The sequence below is a fragment of the Charadrius vociferus genome, unplaced genomic scaffold, assembly GCF_000708025.1.
Source record: "Charadrius vociferus isolate BGI_N301 unplaced genomic scaffold, ASM70802v2 scaffold1039, whole genome shotgun sequence".
NCBI lineage: Eukaryota > Metazoa > Chordata > Aves > Charadriiformes > Charadriidae > Charadrius > Charadrius vociferus.
Genome location: NW_009650167.1, coordinates 846,282 through 859,787, shown reverse-complemented (window position 1 = coordinate 859,787; position 13,506 = coordinate 846,282). Strand labels below are relative to the sequence as shown.

Below are 13,506 nucleotides of genomic sequence, written 5' to 3'. Positions count from 1 at the left end.
CGGGGGGGGCAGGGGGTACCGCCCGCTGCCAGCGAGGCAGTGGGCACTGGGAGGCTGCGGTGAGACCCGCTGCGGACACACGAGCACCCTCGTACCCCAGAGCTGCCACTGTGTTTGTGGCGGGGGGGGGGGGGGGGGCGCCGCGGCCCTCGGGGGAGCCGCTCGCCGGGTGGGCTGGGGCCGAGGGGGTCTTCCTTCTCCCCGGGAGCTCCCGTGGGGCCTCCCCGCGGCCGGGTATGGCGTCCGAGCCGCCTCTCGGACGTCCCTCCCTCCGTCCCTCCCTGCGGGGCCTTTCCGGGAGAGGGCTCCGCCAGTGACATAAGATGGCGGCGGGAGGGTTGGTGAGGGTGAGGCCTTCGCCCCGTTTGGCAGCCTTGAGGAAAGGCTCGCAGCCGAGCTGTGCCGCGCCTGCCTTAACCCGTTGCAGGAGGCGAGTGGTGCGTTTCCTCTCTCGCTGCCATGGCCAGGCCCCACGCAGCCGGGGCTGCAGCGTGTCCTGCCCTGCCCTGCCGGAGAGAGCCCTGCACCCAGCAAGGCGCCCATGGCTGTTTGTTCGCCTGTGCTTCGTTTCAGCTCTAGGGAAGGCGATCCTGTTAACGTGGTTGCCCTTCTGAAACAGGGAACGGGACTGGGCTGGAAATGCTGCAGAATCTGTCGCTTGGCTCTCTGAATCCTGCAGTTCCCCTCGTTTTGTCTTGTACTGTCTCAGTTGTGGGAGCCGACTCAGTAATTTCCCCTCCTGATATATAAGAATATGCTTTTGTACAACCTTCTCATGCTTTGTCCAACCCAAAGACAAGATGTTATGTTTAAGTCATGTTTGAATTCCATGACTGTGTAGGAAACATGTTCTTAATGTTTCCAGAGCCCTTTGCCAAGGAGTAAGAGAGTCCCCTTGCATATCCCCTCCCTTCCCTTTGTTCTCGGCCCTGTGTTAGCTGGTATTTGCCAGGATTGGGTGTTTTTAGCTTGCCACTGCACAATGTAGTCTTGAACAGTATCTGTGCATGTAAATGCTGGTGTGTTGCCTCAGTTGTATGTTCCAGAGGTAAGAGAGATTTGTTCTCCAAGATGATGAGAAAGGAGATTGTTTGGATTCAGCTGGTAGCTTTCCTAGCATTTGATTACTATCATATGTGGCATTTTCACCTACACCTATTTTCAGACATGAATGATTATCAAAGCCATAACATCCTTCCTTCTGAAGGGCAGTACCCCAGAAACAAAAAGAAACATGCAGTTTTGGATACTCTGGTGTGTGTCTTCGACCCAGAGTGACAAGTCGTTGTGGAAAGCAGCCCTTACCTACGGTTTTTGTGTCCCATTGCTTTCATTTATATCCAAGTGAAAGAGACAGAGATGGAGTTATAAGTATAACTTAACTATTTTAATAAATCTTATACAGTGCTTGGTTATATCATTTTATCCTTTGTTCAATTACATTAATGTACAGTACATGATACCATTATCTGCAGGCGGTACAAATATAACAGATGCACAGCTCAGTCATATGGAAATCTTTAAAAGTGACTTCTGCAATAAGGTCTACGGATATATTTATTTTACGAAATGCTCCCATGGCTCCCGGCTTTACAGAACTGTCGTGTATGCTTCTATTACTATCCCAAGTAATGATAAATCTGTGTCATTTGTTTTCCTTTATACCCAAAGACAAGAAAGGTGGTGTGTTTCCTAGCTCACTATTTGTTTTTATCTTCATTTTAGAAAGTGTTTAGCCTCCTGTGCTTCAAACACCGATGGTTTGCCAGCGTTCACACCTGCTTCCCATCCCCACCCTAATCCAGAGCCAGGGCTTCTCAGGAGGATTGTCCTCTTCATCCCTCCCTGACAAGGTGAGTACCCTTTGCTAACTTCAGCCGCTGTGGCAAGCCAGCAGGGTTGTGACTAAAAACTTGATCCTCCTCTGAAAGTTCCCTGCCTGTACCCGAATTCTGCTGGTGCTTACAATGTCCTATTTCAAGATTAAGAAAATATATCATCCATTAGAAACATTTTTTTGGAAGAACAAAGCCAAAATTGCGAGGTGCGTCAGTATTCTCGGATTTAGACACGTGTTCCCCAGCCACTGCTTTACAGCTGTACAGGTTTTTCCATTCAATACGGAAGGACAGGCCCCAGTTGTGCAAAGACTTAGGCACGTGCTTACCCTTTCAAGGAGGTTTTAACGTGCTTTCCCAGCACGTAAAGGAAGGCACATGTGTAAATCTTTGTGGCGCCTGGGCCTGAATTCCCACTCAACCAAAGTTAAGGTGTGTGAATGAGAGAGAAAAAGTCTTCCCAGTCTGTGAGCAGTTCCTGTAGATGTGTTTGCTTTACTGCATTCTTATCAAGTTGGTCTGTAAGTAAAATATAGATATAAATACAGTGTGTGCCAAACTTGCTGTGGACAGGGAATCTACTACATGCGTGCTGGAGCTTTTAAAACTTTCGGTAAATTATTGATGCGTAATCACTTAATTATGTCTCTAGGGAAAGTTTTTTTTGGGAAAGAGATTTTTTTCCTCATCCCTATTTATAGATTGTAAGAGCGAGGGAGGTACTTCACTAGATAGATATATGCATATGCACATAAATTATTAAGAAAAACAGGAAGTGAAGAACAACAGCCTCTACTAAATTAGATTACTTTTTTTTTTTTCTTGTGGCCATTTATTTTGTATTAAAACAGCCTTTCCAAGTGTGCTTTTGCATCTTAGACATTTAGGAAGCATTTCAGATTACTCTCTGCAATGAAAAAGTGAAGGTGGGGACGTGTGGCGAACATCCTGGGAAGGGCTTTGGGTGTGACTGGGTTGGGAGCAAATGGGTAGGGGCTTATTGTCTCCTTATTTGAGGCCCGGCTTTGGCAATACTGCAACTTTCCGATCCGGGATCGGTGCCAAGGTGACGGGCTGCACAGCCGCCCTGAGCCCCAGCCTCTGCGTAAGCAGGGATGATCAGGCTGAGCTCACCTATTTGCAGATTCAAATCACTTCAGTTGTCACTCGGCTCCTGCTCGTTATTACGCAATGAAAGCCCATTTCCACTGTTCAAAGGCAGCACTCACTGTTACATGGATTTAAGGCAACAGCCAGTCTTAGCTAATGTGTGTTGCAATCCTAGCCTCGTCCATCCGACGAGGGGGCATGGGGGGGACAGAAGAAGGACCAGTGAGTTGTCACAGGGCCTTTGCTAGTGGACTGCAGGGGATATCTGCCACAGAGAAGGAAATAAAAAGTGGGGGAAAAGACTTATTTCCGTGGTCCAGACTCTATAAACATTCAGGCTGGCTTGTTCTGTGCTGTGTGCCGTGCCCTCTCTTCCCGAGCCACGCTGGCGAGGGGGGTGGGAGCAGGTACAGCCCTTTGAGAAAAGCTTTGCGGCATCTTTTTTGCTTGAATCCAGCCGTTGTCATACATTCAGACACGTGTGAATTCTGATCTGCTCTGATGGCATGCACATAAAATTTCAGTATAAAATATATAGTTATAAAAAAAAATACTTCATGCAATATTAAAACACCTTTCCCAATAGGACACGGTCTTATTGTCTACCCTTATCAACAGTGTTCAAGAAATTGTCACTTTGATGGCAATTAGACCGCCAAGTGTGGAGCACTGCTGTCTCTTGTCTGGACTGGGGATCATTGCTTTCATTCCCTTTTTCTGTACTACTATGACTAATAGCTGAAATAAAGCAGAGAGATTTTAATTAGCGGAATCAATCCTTTCCTGGCGACGCTTCATGATTTCTTCGAGCTCTGACTCCCCTCTGCTTTTCTAGAATGGAAACAAAAGAGAAAGTTTGAATTTGAACTTCAAGCTGTAGTTGAATTACAATATTTAACTAATTCTGTAAAAGTAGAGCTAGTTTCAAAGGGATGAGTGATACCGGTAAGCAGGCAGATTCACTGGAGGAGACAGGGTGATCTGCCTTACAGATTTGGGGACTTTTTCCTTAAAAGACTTCTCGGTATTTTTAGGTGGTGTGTTTTTTGGCTTGGGTGTTTTGTTATTTTTTTTTAAATTGTGTTTCTTAAATATCTATTTAATGGGATATCTGACACTGCTGGTACAGACACCCGTTCAGTTAAGAGTCGTGCAGGTAGCTACTTACCTCCAGTTGGTTTTTCTCCACTGTGATTTTACTGTATACTCGGTTTCCCTCATCACCACACACTTTCTTCAGCTCTTCTCTGTTGAGGGAGAAGAGCTGAGCTCCAGTAAGGATGCCAAGGTGTTCCACTGTCCTGGGAAGACACAAAGCGAGGAGATGATTGTGCTACGCGTGGCCTCTTGCCAAAGGCGAAGAGTTGGAGATAAAAGGGCTAGGAGCAGCCGATGTGCAGCCCCTGCCCCAGGGCCATCTCACAAGGCCCTGGGGCTGTGCCAAGGTGGCAGCTGTTGGGTAACCCAAGCTCTTGGCGGGGATGACAGCAAGTGGAGAGGAGGGGGCGAAGCCAGCGTCGCCCTGGCATCCAGTGCGTACCCGGCTCTGTGGGTATTGCAGTGATTTCACTCCAGTTGCGTGGCACGTGGGGAGCAATCCTGGAGCTCCTCCTAGCTGGCTGTGCAAGAGTGGGGGTTGTAACTCTTAACTCTTGACCACGTGCAGCTTTTTGGGCCTTCCCTGGTGGCTGGCAAGGTCTGCTGGTCCCGGCTGAGGGTCTGGCTCTTCCTCAGAGATACTTTAGGACCGTTTCTCCAGAGACAGGCACTCATCTGGAATTTGCCTTTCAGACCATGGGTTTAGTTAGTTAATTAGTTATTTTTCTCCAAGTTCAGCACTCTGAACTGGCTAACTGGGGCCAGACAAGCACCAGCGGTAAGATGTTGTGCAGCGTTTGGCTGTGAGTTGTGTGAATAAGCAAGACCATTCCTTTATTTGCAGCTACTCGTTAGGTCTTTTGCTGCACTGTAAGACAAGGTTTATTTGAGTGTATAAGAAAGAAAGGGAGTAAGTTTGGGCTCTGGTTATATAGCCTGGATCTACCATGATTGAAATCTAATTTGCAACACAGGCTCTGTAAATAAATACGAGTGACTTGTAACCCAGTTGAGATTTTGCAGGCTGCCTCCCCCACTCCTTTTTTAACGAAGAACCAGCATTTCCTATGGTAGTAAAGCAGATCTTACTCTTTGCTGAATGACTTTGCCTCCAGCCAAGCTTTCACTTCTTCAGTGCTGGATTCAAAGGTGAGGGGCACAGAAACTTCCTGAGGCTTTTCCACTTTGAAATTCCTGTGGGGAGGCTGGATTTTATTGTTTGTGATCATCTTCAGCAACTCGTCATTCAGCTCATCCATTTGATGAATAAGTTCTGGGGAAACAAGGCACAAGGTAGAGAATGGAATGAAATCAAGTCTTCAGTCACAAATCCTATTAAATTAATGTGTTTATGGGGAAATTGTAAGGAAGATCAGAATGTGTCTCAGCGTTTTTATTAACTTTGTAAATACATCAAAGGAAAGTGCTTACTTTTGTATTTGAGTTCTAAAGAACAAGCTGAAGTACTTTGTGAGAGCAATAGAGTGAGCAATGATGTTGCTCACTTCAACTTCAAACTTCCATCAAGAGCAAATATGTAAAGGCAGACTTGCCACAGTTTTGGAGGCTGGCAGACTGCTGGAGCAGGCTGAGGAAATCTCCCCTTTCCTCCCAAGCCAGTATTCTTTACTTCCTTCAGCTTTTGAAACCTTGCTTTCTCTTTGGGAGAAACCTCAATTCCTGCAGTCCTTCTCCAGAATGATGGAGAGGAGGAATCATAAAATAACAGCCAAATGCTCCTTGTCCACACAGCAATCACTGAATCTAAAAAGCTGCTGAAGAGTTTCTCAAACTGGAAGAAGGTAGATTTATATTAGATATTAGGAAGACGTTTTTCACTTTGAGAGTGGTGATCCCCTGGGGCAGGTTGCCCCGAGAAGCTGTGGCTGCCCCATCCCTGGAGGTGTTCAAGGCCAGGTTGGACGGGGCTTGGAGCAACCTGGGCTGGGGGGAGGTGGCCCTGCCCAGGGCAGGGGGGTGGGACTGGATGAGCTTTAAGGTCTCTTCCAACCCAAACCATTCTGTGAATCTGTGACTCTATGATTCTCAGTGTGACTGTCCCCCAGGACAAGGGCGCGGTTTGGTACAAGCACTGCATGTCTGAGAGTTTGGCCTCGTTTCTTTAGCAATGTCCATTAGGCTAATCGGAGAGTCTTGGAACAACTGCTGCTGTTCCTGGGAGAAAGGAATGCTCTGGTTCTGATGTTGACCAGCATTGATACAGCTGTTTAATTTCTAGACGACAGTGTATTCTCTGTCACGGTACATACCAGCAGAAGAGCTGTCTCATTTAAAAAGCACAGATTCCCCAGTCCACGTTTAACCGAGTAGAGATTGGTCTGGTGTGGAAGAGGAGAGCTCACCTCTGCAGAGGCATTTGCTTTTAGCCAACAGGAGCTAGTCTACCCATCAATCTGCCTGGAAAATTCTTGGTCAAAAGCACTTATTGGGGAAAAAGGCTGTCATATCCGGCAAAATAATAGGGGAACGTTTTGATAAGAACACATTCCTTCTGTGCGATTGCTGTCTGCAGACAGGTGCTGGTAAGGACATACATTTTCACCTATCTCATATACAAATTTATATGGGGATGGATCTTGTTTCTCGTGTTGCTAACCCATCCTGTTCGTCACACCTCATTCAAAGGACATAAAACCCTGCGACACCAACTAGCAGAAGTTTGCTCAAGGATGTAAAACCTGATCCGGCAGCGTCTTTGCTCCCACCGGTGCTGTCAAGTGGTGACAAGGGACAGGGTCCCTGTTCCCTGATATCTGCTGTTGTGTTTTTGCTTTAGTTTGTCATCTTCCTGTTTTTGAGTTACATAGTTCCCTTTGGGCTATTGAAATAAGGAAATTGCGCTGTGAATTTCGCAGCGGGGAGGGGAAAAAAACCCAACCGCATGAGACAGCAGAGGTGAGGGAGGCCTGACTATCTGTTTCTGAGAACAAGGTTCCCATTTCTCCGTGCCCCTGTGTTGCCATTTATTGTCTTCCCATTGCCTCTTTGCTGTCGCCTGATGTGGAAGGCCAATTCTGTGAGTGCCGACAATTAGAGTCTTGGTTTTGAGCTGTAGCCCTGCTCCCTCTCCTTCTCAGTCCTCTCTGCTACTTCTAATAAGGAATTTGCTGATCCGAGTCCTCAGAGCTCCAGCTTTTGCCGTGCAGCTAAACAGAAGTGGCAGACGGCATGAACCAGGAGTGCGCCGTGCACTCGTAAAACTCCACTGACACATCATCTATCACTTTTTCCATGAAACTCCCGGATACTGTGGAGAATAACTCAGTGTTATTAACAGATACATGTCCATGATGCTTGTACGATGGGGCTTTCTGTCATCCCGAAAGGGCCCCTGCTTGCCGGAGTCGAGGGTGGCTATCAGGGGGTGAACCCTGGTTGTAGCCTTGGGGAGACAGCTTGCTACAGGTGTATGCAGGGTGTGATAAGGGGGTGAGGTGAGCAGGGCTCCTGGTCTTTCTCATGCTCTGTGACCCCACGTAGCGTGCGCAGGGCGAGGGAGCGATGTGAATCTCATATTTGGCAGATCTGCTGGCTGGGATTTCTCTGAAACCACATGAAGGAACAGTCCAGGCGGGCACTGCCTGTGTGGCAGGAGACAAGAGCAAAGGAAGCGAAGGAAAGGGATTGACCTGAATGTGGGTAGTTGCTTAGACATGCTTAAACATGTTGGCGGGGAAAGGAAACTCTCTCCTTAGGAAGAGGAGGAAGGTCAAGCTGGACGGAGGGTTAAGGTGATCACCTTTTTGCCCTGCTTGTCCCAGGCTGCCCGAGAGCCCGTGACGTGAGTCAGCGAGCTCCTCGGAGTTGCTCTGTTGGCTGTTGTACTACCTGGCATCGACTCTGTACATCTCCTCCAAAACCACCGCTGGTCTATTGCTTATCACTAAAAGGCACAGTCACTCCTCGTGCAGAGCCTTTTGAGAGGGAACGCGCTTGGGTACGTCTGGTTACATGCACACCGCAACCAAAAATAGCAGTCAGACCGTTGTGGTAAAAGTAAAGAAAGAAAACCACGGGGATGGAGAGTGAGCAAAACCATATGCTCACAGAAACTTTTCAATTAAATCCCGAAATGCAAAGCCATGGTGCCATGCTCTCTGGTGCCTGAGGCTGCCATGTGTGGTGTAAAAGGTGCCCGGACGCTGGGAGCGCGGTGTGGGACACATACGTTCTTTGGCGTCCTGGGGCGAGTTGCGCGATAACATTTCACTTCCCCATTTATCCCCAGCGTAGCTGGCAGGTAGCTTGTGAGTTGGGCTGGATGGTCCATATCCCCTGGGACTCAGGTCTCCTTTGTACCTCTGGTTAGACTAGGTGATAATAAAAATAAAAAAAAGTGTAAGATTTTTTTTTTTTTGCCACTTTTCATTTTCTTAGACTTTTTGCCTCCCACCTGCGATAGCAAATGGAGGGACAAATTGCCACGTGCTCTCTGTGCTGATCTGGGGCCGCTCAGCTGAGGCTGATGAGACCTCAGGTGGAGCTGCACGGAAGAAGTTAATTTCTGGGGTCTCGTGGGAACGAACAGAACCCAAACCAAAGGCCAAAGACTGCGTGAAGGCATTTACACTCCTGGAAAACATGTCATGCTCACCACACACAGAGAAATGGAGTTTCATGCTTGTTTACCACTGCTGTGGGTGACTGCTCTCAGATGTGTGACTCGGCCCGTTAGCCTTTTACTGTGCAGAAATTACTGCTTATAGGGCTTCCCTGGAGAGCAAGGGAAGCGAAAGGATTTTTTTATACGAAGAGAAAATAAACTGAAATCCCATTTGAAGCTAAAGCATCACCGCTTTAGTAACTGGATGTTAAGTGGGACTGCTGCCAAGCACCTGGAGCAGTCTGGAAAGAGTTTTTTCCCGTTTTGATTAAACTGACGTTTTTTATCCAGAGGCCTGCTGGGGCACTTTATGCTCTGCCCAAGCTGTGAAATACCAAAGTGGGGAAGCAGTTCCGCGCTTCCTTAGGGCATTTGGAGCTCTCCAGCTCCACACTGTCACAGCGCAAGGTGCTTGAGAGCAATATTCATTAATATTCACTGAGGTGGTATTTCCATCTGCCTCCACTCCAGTAACTTGTTCCCGCTGCTGAACTGAACTGCATGAGGGAACTGTCTGTTTTTAATTTAACGCCCAACAAAAATCTCAGCATTTTCATGGCAAAATTTGCTTTTGTGGCTGCGTTAGCTCTTTCATCCTGTTCACGGCGCAGCCCTGATAGCAGCAGGGTTTCGCAGGAGAGGATGGGGGTAAATCACAGGCTGAGAAGTCGGTGGGTTTGGGGAGGGGGAAGGCGCTGCCGAAAGGTGGAACTCTTTCAAGCCACTGTAGCTAGCAGCTGTTTGGTGACACCGCAAGGTGAGACCTTTTCTGTTGGGATGACAAGTGGCAGTGCTAGGCTCGGGGTAGACGTCCCTCCGAGCTGGGGTCTCACTCTGTAGCAGGCTGCCGCCTACAGCCTGTCCCACAACGCTGCCTGCCAGGTGCCATTGGCAGCAGGCAGTGTGCTTGGCATCTCGGAGCAGGAGGAAAGCGTGAGACTGCCACGCGGATGGGAAGGACGGGCCTCGTTTGGGGAGGGGGGAAGGTAAACAGTGGCAAAATGTGAGAGTTTTATCATAGGGGACTCAGGAATCTCCAGGATCCTGGTTTGTTCATGCCGACTTGTGCACAGCATCCTAAGAAATCCAGGGAGGTCTAATTACAAGATTATTTTCAGGGGCTGATTATGCCCTGCAGCCAGCTACTGGTTAAATATCAGTCTACAGACCTGTTCAAGCTCTTCCAGTTTCACCACATCCAGAATGTTATAAGGGACGTAACCAGCCTGCCCGCTCCGGTTGAGCAGCTTCCACCACTGCTTATTATCTTCCAACACCTGAGAGAGGGAAAAAAATAAATTTGCTAGTGAGAACATCAGATTCCTGGCGTGTGTATAGGGGAAATAAATCGCACAGTAATTTGAAGTTGTCAGAATAACATCACTGAGGCCAGGAGCTGGCAAACAGATCTGTTGCACTTATTTGCAATTCAGGCTGAAACCTTTCCTGAAAAGCATCAGAACTTATCCTAATGATGAACAGGAGAACATATCTGGGCGAAAACAGATCCGGGATGCTGAAGAACTCATAGTTCCTACTTAATTTGCCTGTTTCTGCATCTTTTTTTTTTTTTTTCCCCCCCAGTGATTGAGTTTGTGTTGTGTTTTTGCATTAAAAAAAAATAATCAAGGGTGGCTCCTGCCAAAGATGCTGGAGTGTTGTCATATAACTTGATCACATGTCACATCATAACACATACTGTAATGACGTTGTACCCATGATGTGATGTGCTAATGAGATCGCCCATTGCTGAGATATTTCCCATTGTTCCTGTCCCCCTGCTCCTTTCAGCAGGCTTGTTTTTACCCAGAACTGTGATTATTTTTTTTTTATTTAGTTTTTTGTTTAAGTAATCTTCCCCGAATGGGTAAGCTTTGCTGGCAAGATCCACAGACATTTCTCATTCTAGCTACATTTTTAAACAGAAGTCTGTTGCTCAAGTCACAGGTCTGTTACAGTTAGTGTGTAGCCCAAGTCATCTCCTACATCCTCCAGCGGCCAACACTAAGAGTAAAGGGATTATGAAAAAGGATGTTTTCATAAAAAACAATTCCTTTTGAGGGGGGTAGTGGTAATAATGAACCAGTGGGTGAGCAGTGTACTACAGTGACTTGTTTTCCTTCCTCCTCGTAGCTAATTAAGATGTGAGTGATGTGTTACAGCTGAGCAAATGACCCCATGCATGCAGTCAGCCCTCTCCAGCTCAGACCTAAAGCTTTAGATTTGAGCAAAGCTTCATGTTACTGCTCAGAAAACACCAAGCAAAAATGAGTTGGCATCGGTGGTATCTGGAGATCTCTCCCGTTCCTGGAAAGGGGCGCAGGGCACACCTTTTCCCCGCACGGGTTCACGTACCTCCAGGATTTCATCCTTCAGCACTGAGAGTTCATTGGCATTTCGTGCGGTGAAATCGTAGCGGATTTTGGCATATCTCTTGGGCAAAGCCATTCCCTGTGCCTCAAAATTCCTAAAGCAGAAAAAAAAAAAAAGGAGTTTTAATGGAGGCCCATCTAATAACTAGGGGTTCACTGGCAGAAGAGGAGTGGTGAAGGCTGTGTGCCAGCGCAGGTAAAGAGACAATTGTGTTTGTGTTAGGAGGGGGCAGTGCCTCTTTGCTACTCTATTTTGAGGAAGATTTTCACCCCTCATTTTAGTGAAACACACTGTGTTTGGGGGGAAAAGAAAATGCTGTAGGGCTGTTTCATTAGTGACCTTATTGGGGGACTGTGAAGCTGCTGCTTTCAGGGTGGGAGCAAAGACTTCTTCCCCTCTCAGCTGCTGCCTTGCAAGGGCTGGGGAGACTGGCAAAGCACAAACAAATGCTCTGATTGCACCTCCTGTGAAAAATAAGTGTGAAACCCCGATAAGTGGAAACAACTGCCCCGTATTGCAGAGCAGGGGAGAAGCAGGCAGCAGTGCTGGGGGAAAGTGTGTTGAAAACCGAGTGTAGGTAGAACTGATTGGATGTCTGTGGTTTTTCATCAGGTGATGAATGCTGAGCTGCTGAAGCAGAATTCTGCTGGTTTTCAGCAAAAGTAAGTTTGAATGTTTCTATTCTAAGATATATTTGGGGGGAAGGGGAATGTGTTTTAAGTATTTTGCTTGGGAATTTCTGACATAAGAATATACAGCTTTCAGTGTTGAACTGGCTTTTCACTTGGAGAGAAAGAATAAATAAGGTGGATCATCAAAAATGGAAAATTGTGGAAAAGTGGAATGAAAGATTCCCTTTGACTGGAACTGTAATGGTTTATTTTTTCATTTATTTTTTTTTCCTGGCTTAGGAGAATTCTGCAAATCTCATCTTTTTCTTCTCCAGTTAAGATGGGTGTAGTGTTATTTTTTTAATTCCAAAAATGTTTGCAGCATGGAAAAACTGTCCTGCCTTGCTGTGTAAGGGCAGGTAGGAGCTATTTTAACGCACCTCCTGTGGCTCTTTCTGCTTATGACTGGCAAACTGCACAGCCACCCCACGCAGAAGGCTCCCGGGGGCTGTATTCGCAGTGGGCATGCCAGCAGGGCGGCAGGTTCTCCTCCAGTTTATGCCAAGTTCGGTGTAACTCAGTGAAGCCAGCGCTTCCAGCAACTATGGTTTTTAGCCTGATGTTTTTCCGTTGCCGAGTTCTTGGGTTTGGTCAGTGATTTTAAATCTATTATCTGTGGAAACTCGGCTCTTTGTGGACTGCTTCTGAGGCATCTGTAAAACCTGACTTTGAAAAGCACACTTGTTATGCAGAGTTTCAGTTCATTTTACTGTCTTCTTTAGATAGTTTTTGGTGGTCTGAAAAAGGTTGAAACCACTGAACCAGTGGTTTGGTGTCATGCCTACGGCTGTAGTGTTGGCTTGATTTGGGACAACTCTTGGTCTAGTTACAGCCACGTGCGATATATAGGTTGGAAGTCTGCAGTGGGGAGAGACTGGAGCAGACTCTGGGGCAGATTGAATCCACCAGTCCAGAAAGGGGGTGGTGGCCTTACCCAGCAGTGCTCTGAAGGCGGGGAAGGCGAGGAAAGCCGAGTTAGGTAGAAATTACTTATTTTGTACCATTCCAGAAGGTCAGTGAGCCATGAGGAAAAAGATGACGGCTGGAGGAGTTTGAAGCTAACGTGTACTTTGCATGCACCTAGATTTTACACAAGCGACCTTTGCTGATTATCGTAATATTGCTTGGGGCTTTTGTGACACTTCTTTGCAGCCGAAAGCCCTGGTGTAAATAACAATACTGATGCATGGGGATTTTTGTTAACATAGGGTCTCTTGCTTAGAAAACTAGTTCAAACTACTCTGAAAAAAGCATGAACATAGCAGGAAATATGTCTATCCCAGGACTGAGATCTTGGCAAACATCTGGGCACGCCTGGCCAAGGTCTGCTCTGCACTGAAGAAGGCATCAAAGCACATTCTCAATTTTAGCATCTGCTTCAGTGCTGCTAACTTTGATGTTTGGTTTTTTTTTTTTTTCTTAAATGTTATCCATAAGGAAAACTTGCTGTTGACAGTCTGAAAGGTAGGTAAAAAGGTACAGCACCTATTCCAGGAGGAAATACATCCTCATCTACTCTTCTGTGAGCTCACACTGTAGTTAGACTGGGTGGTGTCTCAGGGAAATGGTCACCTTGGTAGAAAGGCACACTGTTAATTTGTATTCCAGGACTCAATACTACTATTTATAGTTTGCCTGTGCTGAGACTAACAGATGAAAATGTTTCTTTACGTGTGTTATCTACCAGTCACTAAAGATGGACTTAAATGTTCTCATGTTAACTAAGTTCTCCTTATTTGTCATAACCTCACTCAGAAAAATGTAATCAAAGAGAATTTGTTATCATAATTCT

The 13,506-nt window shown here is 46.8% G+C and overlaps 1 protein-coding gene across 1 annotated transcript in view; it reads right to left on the bottom strand.

Moving 5' to 3' along the window:
• Positions 1–3,447: 3,447 nt before the first annotated feature.
• The window catches only part of EPS8L2 (EPS8-like 2), a 68,831-nt gene continuing 58,772 nt past the window's right edge, over positions 3,448–13,506 (bottom strand). Inside the window, exons 16-21 of the mRNA XM_009892452.1 lie at positions 11,026–11,137; positions 9,840–9,947; positions 8,236–8,377; positions 5,136–5,319; positions 4,117–4,249; positions 3,448–3,779 (exon numbers count right to left, since the gene is read on the bottom strand). Of these exons, the coding sequence (XP_009890754.1) occupies positions 3,708–3,779; positions 4,117–4,249; positions 5,136–5,319; positions 8,236–8,377; positions 9,840–9,947; positions 11,026–11,137 (751 nt within the window). The 3' untranslated portion in view covers positions 3,448–3,707. The remainder of the gene's footprint in view (positions 3,780–4,116; positions 4,250–5,135; positions 5,320–8,235; positions 8,378–9,839; positions 9,948–11,025; positions 11,138–13,506) is intronic.